A 23,243-nucleotide genomic window follows, 5' to 3' on the forward strand; every position below is an offset into this window, starting at 1 on the left:
TCTGCCAAGTTCATTACCCTCACGCGTCTCACCCCTCCCCCCACACTCCCGGTGGAGTATTCCTGACACAGCCATATGCCACAGTCTGAGTTGGCGTATTCTGGACCCCAGAGGGGCGCCTGTAAACAGCTGGGTTTCATGCGTGGCCCACACCACTCGGGGCTTGTTCTACACACACCCCTTTCTGCTTCCCCTCACCCTCCACCCCTTTTCTCCTTTTTCTTAAAGCAGACGAACGAAGGTGGAAGTTTCCCACCGTTTGCTCTCGGTCCTCACCACTGCAGGGGAGAGAGACTTAAGGGCCAATATGCTTTCTCGATGGATCCTCCTCCGTAGCGGGTATCGGAAATTGGGACAGACTCAGAGCTGAGGTTTCCTGAGCCGTATTTTATCGCCCCTGGCCGCCTCTTCCTGTGTCCAAATTCAGCACCGTGCAACTCTGGCCTCTGGTCCAAGGGCCAAAAGGAGAGGAAAGGGACTTTTCAAACTGAACGCAGTGGAGAGATGGGGCGAGCCCCACACCTGATGCTTAAAGACTTACGTCATTGTCAACAAAAACTCACAAGAACCTCCCATGTGCCCCTTCCCCGTTACCTCCCACCTAGCACAGTGCCGTAAAGAGTAGAAGGAAGCGTGTATGGGCTTTATTCCCTAGGCAACGGGGTGTGGGGGCCCTTTGAGTGTCTTGAGCGGGGAGAGCCATGATACAGGTTTTTGAAAGATCATTCCAGCTGCGGGGTGTTTGACTGACTGATTGGAGAGAGCGAGCAGAGGCAAGAAGACAGAGGACTCCACTAACACGGACCTGGCAGAGAGGCATCCAGGCACCGTGCCAATACGTGCTGCTTGAACTGAGCCGATCTGACTTGGGACTCAGGAGGGAGGAACAAACTTGAGAGATGTCCTAAAGAAGGGCGATCACTCAATCAGCGATTGGTGAAGAGAGGGTGAAGGGACAATCAGAGCTCTAAGGCTGCAAGGTTCTAAGCCTGGGAGCTTGGATTGGTGATGGCACCACGGACAGAAAAGAGAGAAGCCAGGAAAGGGTGCTCGCTTAGTGGGGAAGTTGAGGATTCTGGTTTTAGATAAGCTATTACGAAAAAATTACGTGCTATCGGGCTTTTTATTTTCTAAGAAGTAGCAAGGTGCACTGTAGAAATTGTAGGACATAGGGAAAATTGTAAAGGAGAAAACAGCAGTCACCCATAACAGCACCCTCCAGAGATAACCACTGTTAATATTTACATACATTTCCCTCCGGTCTGTATACCTTTTGTTTCTTACAAAATAGGGATAATTCTGTATGCTCCTTGACAAAACCTGGCGCATAATATAGTATGGACCTTTTCTTGAGAAATGAAGCATACTTCTAAAACACTATTTGTGTTGGCCATATAGCATTCCATTGTAGGAATTCACCATATTTTCTTAAGTAATCTTCCACTGCTAGACGTTTAGCGTGTTTCCAAGTTTTAAACAGTATGAACAATAATTCTCTTTCTTACAGGTGTGCATAGATCTTTGATTATTTCCTTAAGTTGAACCCCTAGAATTGAAGCCTGCTGGGTCCAAAGGCACACACATTTCAAAGACTTCAGTACAGGGGCACCTGGGTGGCTCAGTCCATTAAGCATCCGACTTCGGCTCAGGTCATGATCTCACAGGTCGTGGGTTTGAGCCCCGAGTTGAGCTCTGTGCTGACGGCTCAGAGCCTGGAGCCTGCTTCCAATTCTGTGTCTCCCTCTCTCTCTCTACCCCTCCTCCCCTCAGGTTCTGTCTTTCTCTCTCTCAAAAGTAAATAATCATTACAAAAATTTTTTGAAAAAGAAAGACTTCAGTACACGCTGAGGAATCACTCAACAGAGAATAAATAGTACAAAGGTCTACTTCGGCCACCAATATGCAATAGTGTCTGTTTGCCCACACTTAGACCAACACCAAGTTTCTGAGGCTTTTTAACCACTGGGAATGGAATCATTGAAAACTGGTATCACAACATTTAGTTTGCACGTGAAGGGGAACATTCCTTTTATTGTGTATTCTGTATTGTGTATCTATACACGCATTGTGCATATGTACACATGTATGTGAGTTGCCTATTCAAGTCCTCGCCCATTTTTTAGAACATAGGTGTCTGTCTCTGTCTTCTGGATTTGTAAAAACATTTTATATGGTAAGGACAATACTGAAAAGCCATTTTGACTTTCTGGTGAGATATGCAAGAGAAGAAATCTAACAAGTACTTAGCAATATGGGATTGTAGGCTCAAGGAGAATTCAGCACTGGAGGATGAATTTAGAAGTGGGAGGAAATTGGATGTGTTCTTTAAGAGATAGTACAGGGAGAAAAGAGCTAGGCACTGAATGCAGGAAATGTCCATAAGTAAGGAATGGAAGATGAAAAGGAGTCTTCCAAGACGGGGGAAATGATCGGAGAAGTTGGAGGTGACCCAACAGTCTTCTAGCACCAGAGACCAAGGTTGAAATGAGGAAGAATTACAGAGAGCTAACCATTAGTCTGGATTTGATGAAGGTCACTGGTGGCTTTAGAATCCCTATTTTTCTCTGTATCTTTTTACCCAGTGTCCATCCAATACACCAAAATTAACTGGAAGGTTATGGAGACTTGGAAGCATGGGAGCTGGTTACTGTGTTCTTCCTGCTAAAGATTTAAGCAGCAAACTGTTTAAAAGTATTTATTTATTTTGAGAGAGAAAGAGAGCATGTGCACAAGTGGGGGAGGGCCAGAGAAAGAGAGAAAGAAAGTATCCCAAGCAGGCTCCGCACCGCCAGCTCAGAGCCAGATGCGGGGCTCAATCCCATGAACCATGAGAGCATGACCTGAGCAGAAACCAAGAGTCAGACGCTCAACCGACTGAGCCATTCGGGCGCCCCTAAGCAGCAAACTTTTTGTCTCAAGGCTTAGAGTCGAGAAAGCTTCAGAAATGTATTTGTATATATATTTCCTGCTTTAGGAAATCCTGTCTAGTGAGCACTATTCACTCTTGTTTTGATGAATCTTATAAGATGTCAAGGTCATCATGAGTGTCAGTTCTCATTGTTCAGAGCTAAATATGTGGAGGTAAAAAAGGACATCGGACTGAATGTACACTGACCCCAGGACAGCTCTGGAAGTTTCTTCCCCCTCTCTCACTAAAGTTCTGCTATCTCATCTCTCTCCTCTTTCTCCTTAAGGTGGCCTGATGAATTGAGGTCTTGATTACAATGTGCACCAGAGAAGATGGAAATGACAACCCAACGCTACTATCTCAAGTTATCACCTGAGTAGCAGGTGGTGTCACGTTCAAGGCTTGAACTGAGAGGCTAGAAGGATCACAGTCAACAAAATGTTAAAGGGCCCGTTTCCTGTCCCCCTGCAACCTCCCCTGGGAATCTATTCTACAGAAACTCACGTGTCTGTGCAAAGATCCACGTATAGGGAAATTCATCACAGCCTCGATTACGATACTGAAAAACAAGGGGGAAAACCCACAGATGTCTGATAATAGAAAAATATTGAACTAAATTGTGATACATGCATAGTCTGGAATATTCTGCAGCCATTGAGAAGAATGTGGTAGGTCTGTATATTCTGATGCAAACATCTCCAAGACATATTTATATTGTAGCAAAAAGAAGCTCGTAGTACAATAAGCACAGTAAGAGCCCATATATGCAAAAAAAAAAGCCCTATATATGTGTATTTGCACATAAATGTATGTGAGTGCATAGAAAGGGGACAGAAAGGAACCCACTAAACCAGGAACGGTGGCTACCTCAGGGGAGCAAGGTGGAAATGCGGGGGTGGGGGGGCTTCCTCAGGGGGACATTCAATGTGCTTCTGTATTGTTTGATCCTTTTACAGCATGAATGTATTCACACATTACCTGTGTCATTTAAAAACATGTTTAGTACAAGAAAAGAGTTCTCACTCAGCTTTGCAGCAGAGGTAATTAGGATGCAGAGTCTGAGAAGAGCTAAAAGAAAGGCAAAATGAAAGAGGGCTCCCTCGAATCGAGAGAGCCCCCCCTCCCCTCCCCTCCCCAATTCCATTTCCTGTTTTCTCCCCATCTGCAGTCACCTGCGGTTTGAAATACGTTATACCACATTTCATATCACAGGCAGAAGCTCTGCTCTCTTTCTCTTCCGCCTCCTCCCCTGAGGACACACCAATCTCATTTTTTAATTGAATATTCAAAGGTTCGCGTTACGAAGAACGAGTTATGGCGGTTCCAGCTGTGCATCTTCCTCTCACTGCCGTTATTCGGAAAATAAAGAGTCCCATAAGCACCCAAGTGGGCAACCCCTGGCCCCTTCTACCCCCCCCCGCCCCGCCCCTCTTCCAACCTTGGTGGCATAGGAAGCAAACAGTATATGAGGCCCTTGGGAACTGAAGGTGCGTCAATATCAATGGAGTTTCTGGCCTCCTGTTTCAAGCCCCGTGGCTAAGTCAGTAGCTGACGTTCTGAAGGATGAGACCAAAACCAAAAGGTTGGAACTCATTGCCGACCACTGGCCTTTCCCTAAACTTGCTCCTCTGGCCTCTCTGCACCTCGTCGTAGACACACTGAAATAGGATTCTCTCGTGGGCCTGATCTCTCACACCTTCCCTTTTCTCCATCATAGACCCTGCAAACCTTCAGGATGATCAAAATCAGTGAATAGTTCAGTGATGCACAACGGAATATTAAACAGCTGATACAAATATCTTCTAAGAATATTTAATGACAAGGGAGCACCTGGGTGGCTCAGTCGGTTAAGTGTCCGATTTCGGCTCAGCTCATGTTCTCCCAGTTCGTGGGTTTGAGCCCCGGCGTCAGGCTCTACGCTGACAGCTCAGAGCCTGGAGCCCACTTCGGATTCTGTCTCTCTGTCTCTCTCTCTCCCTCTCAAAAATAAATAAACATTAAAAAAATTAAAAAGAGGGGCGCCTGGATGGCTCAGGCAGTTAAGCTGACTTTGGCTCAGGTCATGATCTCACAGTTCGTGGGTTTGAGCCCCATGTTGGGCTCTGTGCTGACAGCCCAGAGCCTGGAACCTGCTTCAAATTCTGTGTCTCCCTCTTTCTCTGCCCCTCCCCCGCTCTCTGCCTGTCTGTCTCTTAAAAATAAACATTAAAAAAAGTTTAATAAAAAAAATTTAAAAGAATATTTAAGGAAAAGGAAAAATGATCACCAAATATGATCAAGCAAATAACAAAACAAAACCCCAATCATTCCAATCATGGGGGGCGGGGAGTGTATATGTTATTTTTGAAAGCTTGGAAGAATATTCAGGTGACCCTTGAACAACACAGGTTTGAAGGGCCTGGGTCCACTTATACGTGGATTTTTTTTTCAATAAATACAAGGTAGTCCTATAAATGTATTTTCCCTCCCTTATGTTTTTCTTAATAACATTTTCTTTTCTCTAGTTTACTTTATTGTAAGAATATAAGTATATAATACATACAACATACAAAGTAGGTGTTAATGTTACTATTTATGTTATCAGTAGTAAGACTTCCAGCCAGCAATAGGCTGTTAAGTTATTAAGTTTTGGGGGAGTCAAAAGTTATACGTGGAGTTTTGACTGTGTGGGGGTCAGTGCCCTTAACCCCTGCCTTGTTCAAAGGTCAACTTTACACCAGAATGGTGACAATGGTTACTTTTGGGTGGAGGGAATGCAGGTTGTTGCTTTTCTGTGTTTCCCAAATTTTCTACAATAGGCATATTTTACTTTGGGGGGGGCATAGTTTACTTTTATAACCAGAATAAAAAGATTCCTTTCTAAAAAAAGATTCTATGATGATACTTTCCTAGGCAGGGAAGCAGCCTCGGCTTTTGTGGCAAAATCTTCAGCTACAAGTACCAAAAAAGGTGCTTTAACATACAGATAACTAGAAAATTCGGTTAAGTATTCAGCTTTCGGGCAGTTTTATTGTATGTAAACACTTACTTTAACAATAATACAATAAAACCCTATTATTATCCTTATTATAACATTACTATTATATCTACATAACTTATTATTATACGGTATAACTTATTATTATAAGGATTCATGTGAACCAGCAGTCGAGTCACATATCCGGAAACATGCCGCTAAAAGACTTGATGAAGCAATCAGGTGGATGAGAGCCCGATCTGCTGCCTCCAGCGCCACCAAGAGAGCGGATGCCACTGTATCATCAGCCATAAGAACCCCCAAAAGCCCCAGAAAAGCCTTTTGGTGGGGGTGACGGGGGGCCGGGCAGCTTAGGGGGCCCTGGGGAGGCACGAAGGAAACCATGCTTGCCATACAGGGAGAAAGGTCCGTTTGGGGCAAATCCAGTAGATGAAACTCTGGATTTTAATACACCAGATCAATTCCTGAGTGGCTTTTCATTCTATAAAAGGACTCGCAGCAGGATTCCATTAAATGGCCAGCTCTCCTAGCGCATTTAAGATGGGATTCAATAGACAGAAATTCAGCTGTCGCGTACCTCTATAAGACGACAATGGCAACACACCCCCACCTGGACAGACTGTCTGAAGGGCTGTTTCTATTCCACTTAGAGAGACCCTGCTGAGCTAAAAGCACAGACTTGCCTTTTCCACAACTCTGTCTCTCCACCCAGCTCAAGGAGTCAAAGCAGGGAAGAGATGGAGTTAACCACCTCGGTCGGAAGCAGAAGCAGGCAAGAGCCTCAAAGAAATTCAGCTGCGGGACCAGGAAACACTCAGAACCACACAAGGTTGGAGCTGGTAACGCCCTTCGGGCTCCGACCCACTCCGACCCGCTCATGTTACAAAAGGGGAAACAGAGATTCAGAGAGAGGAAGTGACCTGTCCAGAGTCACAGAGTGATTTAGTGGCCGAGGAGTGGTGCTGGGCTCCAGGGCCCTGTCGAGAGGACTGCTACTCTCAAATGGAAAAGCTGACTGCAGTGACAGACTTCTTTACGCAGCTGAAATGTGAGGGCATGGGGCCTGTGGCCTGATGACAGTCCAGAGGGAGGAGGGTCACGGAACACGACCTGGAACCCTATGGGCTCCGCAAGGCGGCTCCCACCCACAGAAGGCAACTGAGGCAGCAGAAGCCATGGAGGGGCTGGTCCTCCTCTTCTGGGTTCCCTCTGCCCTTTCTCTCCCTTCGGACTCGGGCCTAAGCCTCCGGCCCGGGGCCACTCCACCCAACTGGCCAGATTCTAGGTACAACAGCTCTACCTCAGGCCAGGGGCGACCCCTGCTCAGGGTGGGTCAGCCTCTCCCACAAGAGCCAGACTTCAAGCCAGGCTCTTTAAACAGAGTTTTCTAGGTGTTCTGGTCACTGTTATCTCCAATCTGCTAAAAAAAAGAAAAAAAAGAAAAAAAAAAAGAAAAAGAAAAGAGAAAAAAAGAAAAAGAAAAAAGGTTTACTCACAGGCCTCTGGATGAATGCCCAACTGTCCTCTAGGGAGCCTGAATTTGCCTCTGCCTCCATCTGGTCTCATTTAAAGTGGATCTGAAAAAACCCAGTTCCTGCCTCAGCGCCGGTGTTCAGAGCTGGGGGCCTCTGCTGGGAAAGGAAACCCAACACTACCTCACACCTCATCAGGGTCGCCAAAGCGGGGTTCTGCTCCCGCTCTCCCCCACCCCGGGGTCTTCAATGGGGGGGGGGGGGGCTCAGAGGGGGCCCTGGCCGGAGAAACCGGAGCCCTGAGGCCTGCAAATCTCTTCCCCAGTCCCCTGTAAGTGAATGGAACGGATGACCCAAGCCCAGGGCGAGCTGACAGCACGTGTCACAATTCAGCAGATGGCTGCCTTTAATGGGGAGACACAGGACAAGAGGATAACATTATTTCTCACCCTCCTGAGCATGTGGCCTCCTTCCTCTGTGCAAGCAGCGGAGAAACCCACGGTTTCAAATCCCAGCAAAAGCCTTCTCCTGCCAAACCGAGGAGGAAGGGTCTGTGTTTCTAATTTATTCTGCACCCCCCCCCCAAGTTGTTACTTAAAATAATCCATCATTACACGGCTGGTGGCTCCAAGATTTTTATTTAAAGCAATATGGAAAGAAAGAAAAAGAACGAAAACCCACACGTAACCCGTGGCTGTGCTATCTGGGATTTAAGCTGAGGATCTTTTTAACATCACCGAGTCTTCAAAGAACCCAAGTATACTCTTCTCTGACCCGAGTGTGCTGGCGGGGGTGGGGGAGAGGCGGTGAAAAGAGGGGGAAGTTGGGGTAATGGCAGGATTTTTATTGCTTAGAAACATCACGAAAAGGGCAGGTTTGGCTTTTATTTATTTATGTATGTATGTATGTATGTATTTATTTTTTTTTTAATTAATCTGTGTCATCTGTTATGTGTTTCATTGTTTCGTCCACTGACCAGCGATATCGCTTTGGACTAAGTCACATGGTCTCCCCGTACCCATAAATGAAGAAAACAGGAATACTTGTTCAGGAAGCTGTTGGGAAAAATGAAATACAGATGGAAGCATTTGGAGATCGCTGAAAGAAACATGTTATACTTATCTATGGTATTCTCTGTCTTCCTCTTCTCTTTCTTTCTTCAATGGGGTCTTAAAGTACATGCAACTTAAAAGCCCTTCTCAATTGTTCATGCTAATACGAAACCACGGCTCTGATAATCCAGAAACCCAGGCAAGTCCAGAAATCAGTCCTATTTAGTTTTGGAATACCTTTTTCCAAGGGGCTTATCTTCCTAATTAGTTTTGCTCAGACTAATGCTCCGGGTTTGTTCCCTTACGGCACACAAAGGGAGGGGCCATGCTGGGTAACAAAGCCAGCAATTAACAGAAAATTTACAGCAGAGACTCCACAAGGTAAATGCTATGCACATGACTGCAGATCAAAATCTCATTATGCTATACAGACAAATCGCTCAGCTGTAATGCAGTTTTGTAATAAGAACACCGCTACCACTCAACATTTCCAGGATTTAGGAAATGAAAGGAAACGGGACTGATTCCTGCCTGTCATCTGGAAGCTTTCGGAGGGCACGGTCCTGTGTGCCTCGGCACCACCATATCCCCGGCACCTGGCACAGGGCCTGGCGGAGTTGGTGCCCAACCAACTCTGTTGGAGGAATGAATGAATGAGAACAGAAGCGTGTGAATTAACAAATGAGATGTCCCCGGCCAGGGAGCAGGGTGAGAGCTCAAGCATCTTCACACCTACCCCTTTCTTAGCTGAAGCCCTCAGGAAGCCTTTCCAGTCACCCACCGCCCCCGTTCACGGCTGGATTAGGTCCACTTGTAGTGAATTCTCACAGTAGGCGGCAGCTCCTTGTGCCGCATGGACCACAATGGTAATCACATGGCTATTGAAATCTGCCTCCATTATTAGATTGTAAACTCCCTGAGGGAAGGAAGGGCTGTGTGCCTTTGGTGGGGGGAGGGGAAGACATTGTCGTCCCCCCCCACCCTTTTTCTTTTGAAAAGTCTCAAACACATAGAAGAGTTAGAAAAATGGTACAATGATCACCCATATACCCTTGACTTAGATTCAATAACTTGTTCTATTTGGGGCCATGTAAATTTTCGTCTGTGCTGTATCTTCAGTGAAGGTATGGGTACATACTGGGGCTTTGCTCTCCCGGGTCGGGGTATAATATTACTTTTAGTGTGAGGTGGTAGATATGGCTGAGGCTGGAGCTTCAAGGGAAATCAAGGGTTAGGTGCCATTTGGTAGCAAAGATCAGAATGCAGAGACCAGCTTCTCCCCGCCTAGAGGTGGTTGCCCTGAGACAGCTGCCCCAGACCAACCCCAGGTAAGGCAAAGTTAGCCCCTGCAAGATCCTTCATTAGGGAGAAAGACCATTACCGGGCTGCCAGTGGAGGAGAGCATCGTTGCCCACATTGTGGGATTGGTTCAAGCCAGAACCAATGAGCCGTTCTTTCTATGGGACAGCACTTACAGTCTGGACCCCAAAACACAACATTGAAAGAAACAGCTCGATGAAAGGCCCAGAAGATACCGCCCCTGAGGCCTGGGCTGTGCCTTGCTTGGTTACCATGGAGAAGTCATATGACCTCAAAGAGTACATCCTGGGGCACCCAGGTGGCTCAGTTGGTTAAGTGTCCAACTCTTGGTTTCGACTCAGGTCACGATCTCACAGTTCGTGAGTTCGAGCCCTGCATCGGGCTCTGCACTGACGGTCCGGGGCCTGCTTGGGATTCTCTCTCTCTCTCTGTCCTTCCCACACTCTCTCTCTCTCAAAGTAAATAAATAAACTTAAACAAAAAGTATATATTAATAGCAGCCCAAGCCACCTCACGGGCAGTGGTTGGGAGTGGGGATATCCCAAGAATCTTCTACAGTTCTCTATTTCACAGCAGCCACAACTGGTCTCTCCAACTAGACCATAAGCTTACAAGCCAGAAACTATGTCTACTACTTTTCTTTTTTCGTATAGTTGACCAGGGCTAGCCATAGTGCTGGACACTGAGCAGTCAAAAATAAACATCTGTGGACGCAATGGAGAGAGAGTTTTGTCACACAGAATCTTTGTGGTGTTCATTCAGATGGGATCGTGTTGTGTTGTGTACGCCAGAGCTGAACTTCCAAGCTCCGTGCATGCCCAAAGAAGGGTCCTATCCAACAATTCTGTGGCCTGTTTTAAGTCACTAATGATGTTGCCTTACTAGCCATGGTGACCCTCAACCACACACACACACACACACACACACACACACACACACGCGTGCCCCAGAGCAATGCATGTGTGGCACCATGTCCCGGAGCTCATTCAAAAGAACTCCTGAGCTAGGTTTATTCTCCAGACTTCTCTTTCCAAACCCCGCATGCATATTCCTTGGAAGAAACAAACAGCCATCAGCCGTCCAAGGTCTCCTGAGTTAATTCCATCTTCCCCAGGCGAATTACAACTTCTTGCAGACACAAAGAGCAGAGAGACAAATGACACATAAACAAGAGCTTTACAGCCTGGGGGAGGGGGGCAGGGAGAGTGACGTCAGTTTTCCCAGAAACCCATTTATCCTGATAACAAGGTTTCAAGTGCTTGGGCTGCTCTTTCAGCTTCAGAATCTGGCATACAATTAAGTTCTTCACCGTGCAGTATGGGCAAGGCCAGCCAGAGCAAACGGGGACCATGCAAAGCAAACCAAATGGCCCTAAACCACCCCCAACTCCCATCCGCAGAACAAAGGGGACCTCCGGGTGGCCCAAATTGTGCCTGAGGTGAAGCACAACCTTCTGGAATGTTCCCCTTTACAACATCTGCCCTGCAATCCTAATCCAGGCGAGGGGGACTGGCGGCAGAGTATGGACAGGTCGATGCAAATTAATTAGCTGACAAGAAAAATCATTAGCATCCTTTTTGGTCACTAAAAATGGAGCAAATGTAATCCAGGAGAATAATCCCTCGACTTCGGCCATGCCATCTCTAAAATGCAGGTAACAGGGAGCAGAAAAGCTCTCTGAGAACCCTCAAGATGCCACAGCAATAAATATTACAGTGCCAATCTTAGAGCGAAGAGAATTCTCTCAAATTCCACAATCACAGAGCACTGTCTCCTATCTACTGGTCCTTGCACATCAACATAAAGAGCTGGGTTGAGGTCTACAGGGGTTGGGGAGGTCCAAATGAAATCACCGTGCCCTTCCAAACAGGGACCAGAGGGGTGTCATGAATTCATGTATATCCTGTAGAGAAAATGCTATCAGATTCTGAAAACAGATTTTGAAAACAAATCAATTTCAATGGCACCAGATACCTAGAGGCTTTTTTTTTTTTCTTTCTTTTTGCACTGGAATTGCAGTGCATGGATTATTTCCCTGAAGAAGTAAGCCACAGGGTTTAAAAACTTGCGTGTGTGTGTGTGTGTGTGTGTGTGTGTGTGTGTGTGGTTCGGAGATTTCCATCAAGTAGCATTTGATGTTCTGGAATTTCATCTACCTCTACTTCACTCTCCTTCCTCACCAAAGAGTGTAGGTAACTGTGGGCTTCTTAAAATCTCAGACACCCATGGATGAAAAGAAAGGCTAGATTGTTGCCCCAAATGGAATCATCCCCTCCCTGTACAACCACGCCTCTGGTCTGAAAACACAAAATAAAATAAATAAATAAAAACCAAACAAACAATCATGGAGCCTCAGGTCACTTCAGTATGATTTCTCTGAACATCCCAGGCTGGAAAACTTCAGTTCTTTAAAAGAACATTTTTTTTTCCCCCAGAGTCTGCTGCCAACAAAAAGAGAGACGGCATCGCTTTTACAAGCCTCACACTTATTTTCCTGAGTCCCCGCAGAAAGAAGCCGGCTCCACAGGTTTTGGCATACCAGCCCAATTACACCGAACACGGAATCCAGAGACACCCAGTGGCCCGCAAAACCCGGGTCAGGTAGCCAGAAACATGCCAAAAAACGCAGCCAGCCACCTACAGGCCAGCGAACTGCACCCCCGCCCCCACCCCCGACACACACAAATGGGACCCAGAGGCAAACAGCACAGAGGAGTCGGGACACACGCGCACACACCACGGGGGTGAGCGCACGCAGAGAAACAGGCGGACTCATCTAGGGTCACAGACAACCCGGGCGCCGCCGCCCGCCGGGGAGGCACGAGTGCGCGCGCGTGCACTCACACGCACACGGTGATACACACACTCAGCCGCAGTCACATATGTAATGCACATGGAGAAACCCTACCCCCCGCCAGTCACCTCCCCGCCCCCCTCACCGCTCACCGCCTCCTGCCCCAGGCTCACCCCAGCCCCGCGCCCCTCTTGCAGGGGAGGCCCGGGTCCCGGCCGGCGTCTGGGCTCCGGGGCGCGGCCCGGCGCCAGGAGGAAGCAAGGCCCGGGGGGAGGGGAGGGGGGGCGGGGGGGGGCCGGGGACCCCGAGGGCTAGGCGGCTGGCGCGGCCATTCATTCGGCAACGCCCAGCGGCGCGGCGGCAGCTGCAGCGAGGGAGGCGGCGGCGCTCGCTGCGGCTCTCGGGCAATGCAAGTTCGGCCGCCGGCCCGCAGCCTCCGCCGGGGCCCCCACCCGCCCGCCGCCACCGTTCCCGGGGAGCGGCCGGGAGAGTGAGCCGCTGACCCCGGGAGCAGAAGTCCCGCCGCGCCTCGGCTCCTGGATGCTGCCCGCTGCCCTCCTCGCCGCAGTGGCGGCGGCGGCGGCGGCCGGGTCTCCTCCGCCCTTCCCAGGCTCCCGGCACCCCAGCCCCGCACTCACCACCTGGCGAGCTATATCGGTCGCTGCCATCGCTCCTGCGTCCGCCAGGGCTGCCACGGGTGCCGCCGCCACCGGAGCTACAGCACAAGAAACAGCGGAGCTCCACCGACAAAGAGAAAGTGTTACACTTCGGGCGCGACCAAGTCCGGTGGGGGGAGGTGCAAGGGAGGGGCCCCCGCGCCGCTGCTCCAACCCCAGCCTCCCCTCGCTGGCCCACCCCTTCGGAAGTGGGGTACGGGGAGGGGGCGGATTTCACGTGCCGCTTCCCCCTGCGGCGAGCCCCGTTCCAATTCTCCCTGTAACCTCGGCTGTAGGCCTTTGCGAAGGGGGGCGGGGGCTCCCCTCGGTGACCACGTCCTCTGCCCCCCCCCCCGCCACTGGGCTCCGTGGTACGTCCCGACCTCTGCTGAATTGTCACACCCCCCTGCTCTCGCCTTACATCCCCGAGTCCCCAGACCCCAGAGGCTGGGAGGGAACCCCCGCCCCTCCCCCTCCCGCGCACAGCTCGGCGGCTGAGCTCTGCAGTCGCCCCCCTTCACTCCTCCCCGTCCCCCGTCCCCCCTCTTCTTGTCCTCCCAGATCTCCGGGTGCTCCGGAGGGAGCGCCTGCGGCTGGGGACTCGAGGCTCCAGCACACCTCCTCCCCCCGCCCACCCCCCCCCCAGTGGCCCGGGAGTGCGGCTGGGGCCGGAGTGGGGTGGGGGGGCAGCTGCGGCACCTGCCGCTCCACGGTGGAGCTTAGAAAGGGGGCAGTTGGGGGGAGCCGCACTGCGGCCCCGCAACTGAGCTGTGACGTGCGGAGTCTGGGACCAGCGGACTCGAGGTCCCCTTCTGCCCTGGGGTTTCCGAGCCTCGGATGCTGTGGACTATAATTTCGTGGAGGCGAGCTCACCACTGTTGGGTACTTAATACAGACGGACCCCACGCCTCCTCTCCCTACCAAGCCCTCTCCCTACAGGCGCTCAGAGAGTGAGCCGGGGCTCAGACCACCACCCCCTTCTAGTGCCGGGGCCGCCGGGGAGTCTCAGAGGAGGAGCGTGGGAGTGACGCGGGGCGGCCTCCGGTGGCTCTGTCCCGCCCGGATTTCCCCTTCACCTTCGCTCAGCCCGGGAGAAGGCGGCCGGCTGTGCGCAGTGAGAACCTCCGAAGGCGGAGGCTGTGCCAGCCTGCTTTCCTCTTCCTCTCGGCCAACCGCCGCCGCGGGTCCTCTCCCTTGCCCGCGGCACCCCTCCACCTCTCTGGCCCTGAAGCCCCCCGCCCCTCTCCCGGGAGCGGCTCCTTCCTAGCTCCCTGGGACTAGCGAACCCTGGCCCACTTGGCGTGCCCGAGGTTCTAGCGGCCGGACACCCTGCTCCGCTCCTCAATAGGGCTGGTGCCCTGGTCTCGGAGAGGCACCCAGACCCTCGAGTGGAACCCGGGACCGCAGGGGTAGGCCGGGCCATGGGCAAAGGCCGGGACAGCGAGGTGGCCCCGGATGGGGAGGAGGAGATGGCCCGAGAGCGGCCCAAAGGCGGGAGCGGCGGAGGGGGAGGCAGGAGGGAGGAAAGAAGAAAAACAGGAACCAGGGAGAGAGAAGGAGAGGGGACCCGATACAGAAGCCCAGGCCTGGGGAGAAGGAGGGAAGGCAGAGAAATGGGGTGGCCACATGAAGTGTCTCCCTGGCACTTGCTTCCACCTGCCGGGACAGTGCTTCTCACACTGACTCGGGGAGCTCTCTCCATGCGCAGTGTGAACCGGGACTCGGCAAAATGCATCCCCAGTGCCTAGTTCTGGGTAGGGCATCCAGGAAGTGCCCAATTAAACGCTTCCTGAACAGGAGGGCAGGGGATTTTGGATGGGGGAGGGGCGGGTACAGAAGAAAGACACACAATGAGAGGGTAGCAGTCGGGACAGTCGTGACGAGCCAAGTATTGGGGGCGCCCACTGTGGGCCCATCATTGCGCCAGAGACCCAGGAGAGGCCAAAGGAGAAGAGCCGGGCACAATCGGGGACCAGTAGGGGGGACTTAGGCAGACAGCGCGAGGCCTCAGGGCGAATGGTGATGGCTTGGAAGAGGGGCGGCTTTTGTCTCCCAGTCCCGCCGTCGGGGGGGGGGGGGCGGGGGTGGGGGGAGGGCTGGGGCAGGGCCTGGGGGTGGCGCCAGGCCCTGGGTTGGGGTGGCAGCAACACGAGGGACCAGCGCTGTACATGAGGAACCGCCGCAAGGCAGGGCCCAGACCGGATGGGGGCGGGGAGTCCGAGGTGACCCGCCGCTTCCCGGCTGGGCGTCTGGGAGGGAGAAGGGCCCGAGGTCACTAAAGGATCTGGACATGGGTCTTGGGTGGTGGCGGGACGAGAGGCGCGCGTCTGGAAGCCAGGGTGAGAGCTGATACCCAGAGGGTCGCGGGCCGGGAGGAGGGCCGGGTGGAGCGGGGCTCCCCAGGAATCCTTCCTGCTCCCCGGCCCACTGCCCTCCCGCCCCAGCGCTCCGCGCTGGCCACAGCTCGGTCCATTTCAGCCCCTCCGGGGGCTACCTTAGCTCAAAACCCTTGGCTCCCTGCCCACGTGACCCACTCGGCCCGTCGGTCCCTAGGGACCCTCAGAACCTCGGAGGCCTCCTCCTCCAAAACGCTGGACCTCGCAAATTGGAACCAAGTGTGTCATTCGAGTGTCCTGCCGCCCTTTGTTCCCTCTAAGATCGGCCACCCGCGGCTGCAAGCCCTCGCTGGGGCCGGGGCATCCCCGTTTCCGTGGGATGTGGGTTGGTGTCTACGTGGGAGCAGGTGTGCCTGTGTCCCTGTCAGCGCGTGGGTCAGCTATGTGTCTGTGTTTCAGTATGTGTCCGTGTGTGTATGTGTGTGTGTGTGTGTGTATGTGCAGAGAGGCCTCCGCTCACAATGTTCTCAGTTGTAGGTACCTTGCCTCACCCGGTACAGCGGGCGGATAACTGAGAGGTGTGGCTCATAATGCTCATTTCAACCAAGAGGTTTGGGAGCTCACTGGGTTGGCGTCACCCAATCTTTGGCCCTGGGTCACCTGCCCAGGCACAGGGCGGGCAGGAAGGCTGAGGCAAGAGGGCCTGGAATGTCTGTCCCCATGGGTGAGCAGAGCAAAAGATCCCCTTCGTGAAGGGGCGTTGTGGACTCTCGGGCACCGCCGTGAACACTTGCTCGTGGTCCCTGTGCCCTGGCAGGATCCTTGGGCCCAGCACAGCGTCTGGCAGGTGCTCAATCAATGTTTGTTGAGTGAATGAATGAACGGAAGCATTTAAATGTGGTGTTTTCAGTGTTTCCACTGTCCTCGAGGAAGCTGGATCGCGCAGCGACTTCCCAGGGCCAGCAGGTGACTGTCATTAGCATGCTAATGTTGTTTGTGGAACCAGACTCCTGGGGAGGGGAAGTGGCTACCCCTGCTAGCTAGGAGTGGACCCTAATTGGAGCCAAGCTTTAGAAAGATCACTCAGACTGCTGGGGTGGGGGCGGGGGTGCTAAGACTGAATGGGGGAGGGGAAAGAGGGCAATGAAATGGAGCTGAGAGCTCAGGAAAGCCTTCGTCCTGAAATCGTGGCTTTATGGAAGCAGAAGGAGAAGGATAGCCGCGTCGGGCGAGAGCGAAGAAGCTCGAGAACAATCCGAAAAGATCAGAAAGTTGGAGGGGGAGGACAAGGCAAAGCAGAGGGAAAGTGATCTGGGAGTAAACAAATCCAGATAGTGCTGATAGAATCAGAGACTCAGTTAAGGGGTTCAGCCAGGATGAACTAAGGAGTCCTTTGTGCATTATTACCTGCCGCCCCGGGTTGTACACTCATTTATGCCAGCGGTTCTCAAAATGTGCTCTTTGTCTAGCAGCGTCACCTGGGAAGTTAGTAGAAATGCAAATTCTCAGTCCCCACCCAAGACCCACTGAATCAGAACCTAGAGAGGGCTGGGCCCCAGCAATCTGTGTTTGAACTCAATGCGAAAGTGTGAGAACCGGAGGGACGGGACACAGGACTGGTAAGATGTGGTAGGATATCGAGGGAAAAGCTTGAAGCCTGGACTCAAGCCGTAATGACAGATCCTGGCGGATTTCTACATGGACAGCATAAGGGTACCGAGTGCATTGGGTTGGGGAACGGGTGCCAAGAAACGTGCAGGGAGCTGGAAGGTTCTAAAAATAAACTTTGCTTCCTTTGCAATTTTACTCACTCGTTCCACAAATATGCACCAGCCCCCGTTGCACATCAGCCACTGTGCTAAGTGCCAGAGGAAAAAAATGGGTGACGAGAATCCCCACCGCGACGACCCGAGGGAGCTCCCAGGCCAGTTGCCAGATACCTTGACAACCAGGGAGGTGAAAAATGGTATCATCAGCCAGGAGCCAGACCTTGGGGAGATAGAGACCCAGAGAGGTGAAGAGAGGCACCTGAAAGGACAATGCCCGCTCAGTTTGGAAACATGCCCATCGCAAATGGATCCGATGCTCACAGTGGGGAAAAAATAAAATCAGATAATGGCTAGAAATTGCTCTATTTTACCTTTTTTTTTTAACCATAATTTTTTCCTAAATCTTTGACAGATGCTCTTGCTTATCCGCTAGCAGGCGGCGAAATGAATGAACGAGAAGCAAATGAATATTAAACAGACGATCTCAGTATTGATCATGCTTAATTCAACAGTTTATTTTTTTCACGGACATCTGTGCTTGCCGCTATGATTTCATATTGCGCACACATAAGGTAGACGTATTTTCTGCTAGCAGAAGTATTCTTCTGAAAAGTGTTTCGTTTCATATGGTGCGATTTAATATATCAATTATTTCGTGGCATTCTGGAAAGGACACCAGGGCGTCCAAATGCTGTGCCATCTGAGCCAGTTAAAGAAACTGTCCCTCAGAGAATGAAGAGCCACTGAATGGTTTTGAGCAAGGGAACGATATGAATGGGTCTGCGGATTTTGGAAGGTCACTCTGGTGCCAGCTTGGGGTCAACATTGGAGCAGGGAGCGACGAATGCAGTTAAGGACTTGGAAATCAGAACACTGTTAACAGCAAGAAATGATGGCGTCAGTGACATGACAGTGGAGTTCGCGTGGAGGGAACAGAGTCAGCATTCAAAGGGGCCACCCATTCTCGGTTGGCTAAGCGTCCGACCGGCTCAGGTCATGGGTTCAAGCCCCGCGTTGGGCTCTGCGCTGACAGCTCAGAGCCTGGAGCTTGCCTGGGACTCTGTGTCTCCCTCTCTCTCTGCCCCCCCTCCCCTGCTTGCACTCTGTCTCTCAAAAAATAAAATAAAACCTTAAAAAATTTAAAAAATGGTTTCAAATAAAAATAAAAGGAGCCACCCATTAAGGGCTCTGTGTGCCACGCTGAGGGTGCTGAAGTTCCAACCTGTAAGGACTAAAAGATTAGCCTTTGAGACCGTGTTTCTTCGTGGATGGTACCTGAACGTCCTCCTGTGTCAGAATCAGCCACACGGCTTCAGGTGGATACAGAGGCCCGGACTCCACCCCGGACCTGCCGAATGGGACTCTGTTCGGGAGAAGAACAGGTTTCTCGTGAGCTTCCCTGGTGGCTGGGAGGTACATCCCCAGCTAGAGAACCACTTGGCGGGCGGCTGTTGAGCAGTGGCCTGACGCAGCGAGATCTGCGTCCACACCACACGAAGAGCTGGTTGAATGAGGGCAGGACTAGAGGCAGGCAGGCCAGTTACGAGGCCACTCCAATAGTTGCAAGCTGGCTCCCCACGTCGGGCAAGAGCCAGAATTCCGGAGAAGGCTTCCCGCCCACATCATGATCCGCTACTTCTCCTTATAGCCTGACCTGCACACACAGACTTAGACAAATGAAACGATTTCGTATTTCCTCAAACAATTCTTCTTTGTCGAAATGAGTCTTCAGTGGCCTTCCCAGAGTCACGGTGTTAATCTAAGATGCATAACCATAGAAAGTGCATGGCACACCTACTATACCTGTGGCCCTCACTGCACTAGGTACTGCGGGAGGTATAAAGAAATGTAAGGGGGGCGCCCAGCTGGCTCAGTCAGAAGAGCACGTGACTCTTGATCTCAGGGTCATGAGTTTGAGCCCCACATTGGGTGTAGAGATCACTTAAAAAAATAAATAAATAAATAGGGACGCCTGCGTGGCTCAGTCGGGTTGGGTGTCTGACTCTCTCTTGATTTCGGCCTGAGTCATGATCTCACGGTTCATGAGCTCGAGCCCTGCGTCGGGCTCCACGCTGACAGTGCAGAGCCTGCGTGGGATTCTCCTTCTCTCCTTGTCTCTCTGACCCTCCCCTGCTCACGCTCTCTGTCTGTCTCTCAAAATAAATCTACGTTTAAATAAATAAATAAAACTTTAAGAATAAAAAGAGGGGCGCCTGAGTGGCTAGTCGGTTAAGTGTCTTCGGTTCGGGTCATGACCTCGCAGTTCGTGAGTTCGAGCCCCGCATCAGGCTCTGGGCTGACGGCTCAGAGCCTGGAGCCTACTTCTGATTCTGTGCCTCCCTCGCTCTCGGCCCGTCCCCCACTCATGCTCTGTCTCAAAAATAAATAAAAACATTAAAAATTTTTTTTAATAAAAAAAGAAATATAAGGTGTGATTTCTGTTCTCAGGGAACTAACTGGGGAGATTAGCTATATAGGCACTAAAAGCCAAGGAGTAAGTCCCAAATGTGTCATAAGGCAGGATCCAACATGCACCATAGACAATAAATACCAATGTTTTATTTCTTAGCCTGTGATGGTCACACAAGTGCTTGTTTGCTTTATAAATATTGATTTTTGCTGTATACTCTTTAGGAACTCTTCTGGATGTGTGCTACATTTGGCAAGATAAAAAACAGTTTAAAAAGACAAGGAGCGCCTGGCCAGCTCAGTCAGTGGACTCTTGATCTTGGGGTTGTGAGTTCAAGCCGCACGTTGGGTATACAGATTACTTAAAAATAAAATCTTAAACAAAAACTTTAAAAAGTAAAAATACAGTAAGCTCTATGAGTTGAATGATATTAACAGCCCCTAGACATGGTACCAAATCTAGGGAAATAAGGTCTCTACCCAGTGTCCTTACAGTCCAAAGATGAACCACAAGCACTCTGAAAGGATTGAAATATGAGACAGAAGGATCCCTGCCTGGCTCAATCAGTAGAACGTGCAACTCTTAATCTCAGGGTCGTGAGTTCGAGCCCCACGTTGGGTGTAGAGTTTGAAAAAAAAAAAAGAAAAAGAAGAAGAAGAAGAAAGAAACAGGGCGCCTGGGTGGCTCAGTCAGTTAAGTGGCCAATTCTTGATTTCGGTTCAGGTCACGATCTCGCGGTTCGTGAGTTTGAGCCCCGCACAGGGCTCTGCGCTCACAGTGCAGAGCCTGCTTGGCATTCTCTCTCCTCCTCTCTCTGCCCCTCTCCTGCTCTTTCTCTCTCAAAAATAAATAAAAATGTTTGTAAAAAATTTTTAAGAAGGCTGATGTCTTTAAAAAAAAAAAGGTGAGGTCTTCATTTGTTTCAATCTCTCAATACTTTGAATTTAGGTACTGATTTATCTTTGTATCCATATACATGTGCACATGTATGTGTGAACATGCACACACACACACACACACACACACACACACACAGCATCTTATTCCAAAACAGATTTTATGGGTCAATAAACTAGGAATAGCACATCAGGATTAAAAGAGATAATTCAAATATGCTATTTATAGTGGGTTGAAATGATTGCTGTGATAAAGCTTTAAATATGATTCTTAACTTCCTGGAAGCCTTAATAAAAGGAGAAATACTAACTGGCCTACTTTTATGAATTCTCTACACAAGGGTCACTAAGCGATTCATTAATCCCACAAATATTAATTGTGTACCTACTGTGCGCCAAGTCTTAGACTAGATACTGGAGACCAATGGCGAGCAAAACCAGACTTGGTCCTTGCCTTCATGGAGTTTATGGTCTAGTGGGGAAAACAGACAAGAATCAAATAATCACACACGTCAATGCAAAAATAAAACTGTAATAAGAGCAATTTTTGTACCCTGAGAAACTATAATGGTGAGGTGGGGTTGGGGGGGATACAGACGGGACTGAGTCTAGCATGTCAGTATAGGAAGGGGGCTTCCTGGAAGAAGTGACATTTGAATGGAGATTAAAGATTAGATAGGAGTCAGCAAGGTGGGGGGGGGACAGGAGGGATAAGAGCATTCCAGGCAAAGGGAGGAGCGAGGAGCGTGTGTGATGGTTCTATTCAAGAAACAGAAAGAAAGCTGGTGTGCCTCGAGTACAGAGGGACTGGAATGGTATGGAATGAAGCTGGAGTCGGGCAGAAGAGCCAGATATTTCAAGGCCCTAGGCTGTTGCAAGTTGTTTATTTATTTATTTTTTAGTTCTAAGCAATGGGAAGCCACTGAGAGGTTTAAGGCAGGAGTGTGGCATGATCAGACTTGCGTTTTGAGATGTTCCCTTGGCTTCATCACGGAGAGCACATTGAGGGGAAGAAAATGGCGGCAGGAAGACCAGTTAGGAGGCGATAGCAGTAGTCCAGCTGAAGGATCATGGAGGCTTGTACTAGGGTGGTGGAAGTGTACCCGGAGAGAAGAGAACTTACCTGCGAAATACTTAGAAGGTACAGACAACCCAGTCTTAATGATGTGGGAGAGGAGGAAGACAGAGATGCTAAAGTTGGCTCCTAAGTTTCTGGCTTATATCATGGTACGTTTTATTGAGAAGGGGCACACTAGAGAACCTCTGGTTTGAGGAAAGGAGAGAAAGCCTTTGGCTCCAGGTTGGGAGACGTGGAGTCGGAGATGCTTTTGAGACACTGAAGAGGAATCATTGTCAAGTAGGCGATTGGAACTCATAGAAGAGAGGCCAGGCCTGGAGATATAAATCTAGAAGTCATTTGCTTATAGGTCATGTTTAAAGTTATGGGAATGGATAACATTACCTAAGGAGAAAATAGAGAAGAGAAGAGGACTCCAGAGTAATCTCTGGAAACCACCAACATGTAGAGGTGGGGAATGGGAAGAAGAATCTGAGAAGGGAACTGAAAAGGAGGAGCTAGAGAGGTTGGAGGAAAACCAGGATCCTGTATCACTGAGGCCCAAGGACAAGGTCTCAAGAAGGTAATGGTCAAGAGAACTGAATACTGCCAAGAGGTTGAGGAAGGTAAGGGAAAACTCTTCATAGAATTTAGGATTCACAGAGGTCATTGAGCTGGGCAAGAGCTGTTTCAGAGGAGTGGTGATGGCAAAAAATGGCTTATGTGTGTTGAAGAATGATTAGGAAATGAGTAAATGGATTCAGAGAGTCTAGTCAACTCTTTGGAGAAGTTTGTCTGTGAAAGAAGACAGAGATGGCATGGTAGCTAGGGAAGGATGAAGAATGGGTTGTTTGGTTTCTTTTTTAAGTTTATTTTGAGAGAGAGAGAAAGAGGGGCAGAGAGAGAAGGAGAGAGAGAGTCCCAAGCAGGCTCCTCACTGGCAGCACAGAGCCCGATGAGGGGCTCCAACTCATGAACCGTGAGATCATGACCTGAGCCAAAACCAAGAGTCGGATGCTTAACCAACTGAGCCACCCGGGCGCCCCGGGTTGAGGTTTCTTTAAAGATGGCAGAGAAGGCTCGAGAATGTTTAAACATAATTGGAAAGGAACCAGGTGAGAGAGAATAACTGAATATGCACAGTGGTTGCTGGTAAATGTTTAACAACCTGTTCTCCAAGGGAAAAAAATCAAACTCTAATATTGCAGATTTCCATAGCCGAAATACTCTCACCATGCCTGATTTCAGGCGATCGGGATGAGCTCTCAAGCCCTCACTTAGGCTCCAACATTCCACTAACAAGAGAAAGAAGGATTAAAATGTTCGGTTACCACCCAAGTGTATTTTTTCTTTTATGAATTTCCTGTTCAGGCACCTTGTCACTTTTATATTGAAACACTTATTTTCCTATTAATTCATACGAGCTCTTTATATAGTATGGATGCTAATCCTTTGTCAATTTTATGACGGATTTTTGTGTAAAGAACTTAAAAAATATGTATACAGTCAAAATCTATCAGTATTTCCCTTTATGATTTTTCCCTCAGTGTTCTGCATTTCTTTGTAAATTGGTAAATTTGGCACTCCGCTTTAATT

General features: G+C 49.9%; 1 protein-coding gene across 7 annotated transcripts in view; it reads right to left on the minus strand.

Moving 5' to 3' along the window:
• Positions 1-13,436, minus strand: part of SEPTIN6 (septin 6) — a 66,731-nt gene extending 53,295 nt beyond the window's left edge. For 4 of the 7 annotated variants that reach the window (XM_027054380.1, XM_027054378.2, XM_027054379.2 and 1 more), the window contains exon 1: positions 7,382-7,462. In XM_027054380.1, the coding sequence (XP_026910181.1) occupies positions 7,382-7,441 (60 nt within the window). In that variant the 5' untranslated portion in view covers positions 7,442-7,462. Of the gene's footprint in view, positions 1-3,412; positions 3,468-7,381; positions 7,463-13,161 lie in introns of those variants that run through there. The other 3 variants (XM_027054383.2, XM_053201608.1, XM_027054384.2) reach the window with 3 other exon arrangements.
• Between the last annotated feature and the right edge of the window lie 9,807 nt (positions 13,437-23,243).

Source organism: Acinonyx jubatus, chromosome X, assembly GCF_027475565.1.
Source record: "Acinonyx jubatus isolate Ajub_Pintada_27869175 chromosome X, VMU_Ajub_asm_v1.0, whole genome shotgun sequence".
Classification (NCBI taxonomy): domain Eukaryota; kingdom Metazoa; phylum Chordata; class Mammalia; order Carnivora; family Felidae; genus Acinonyx; species Acinonyx jubatus.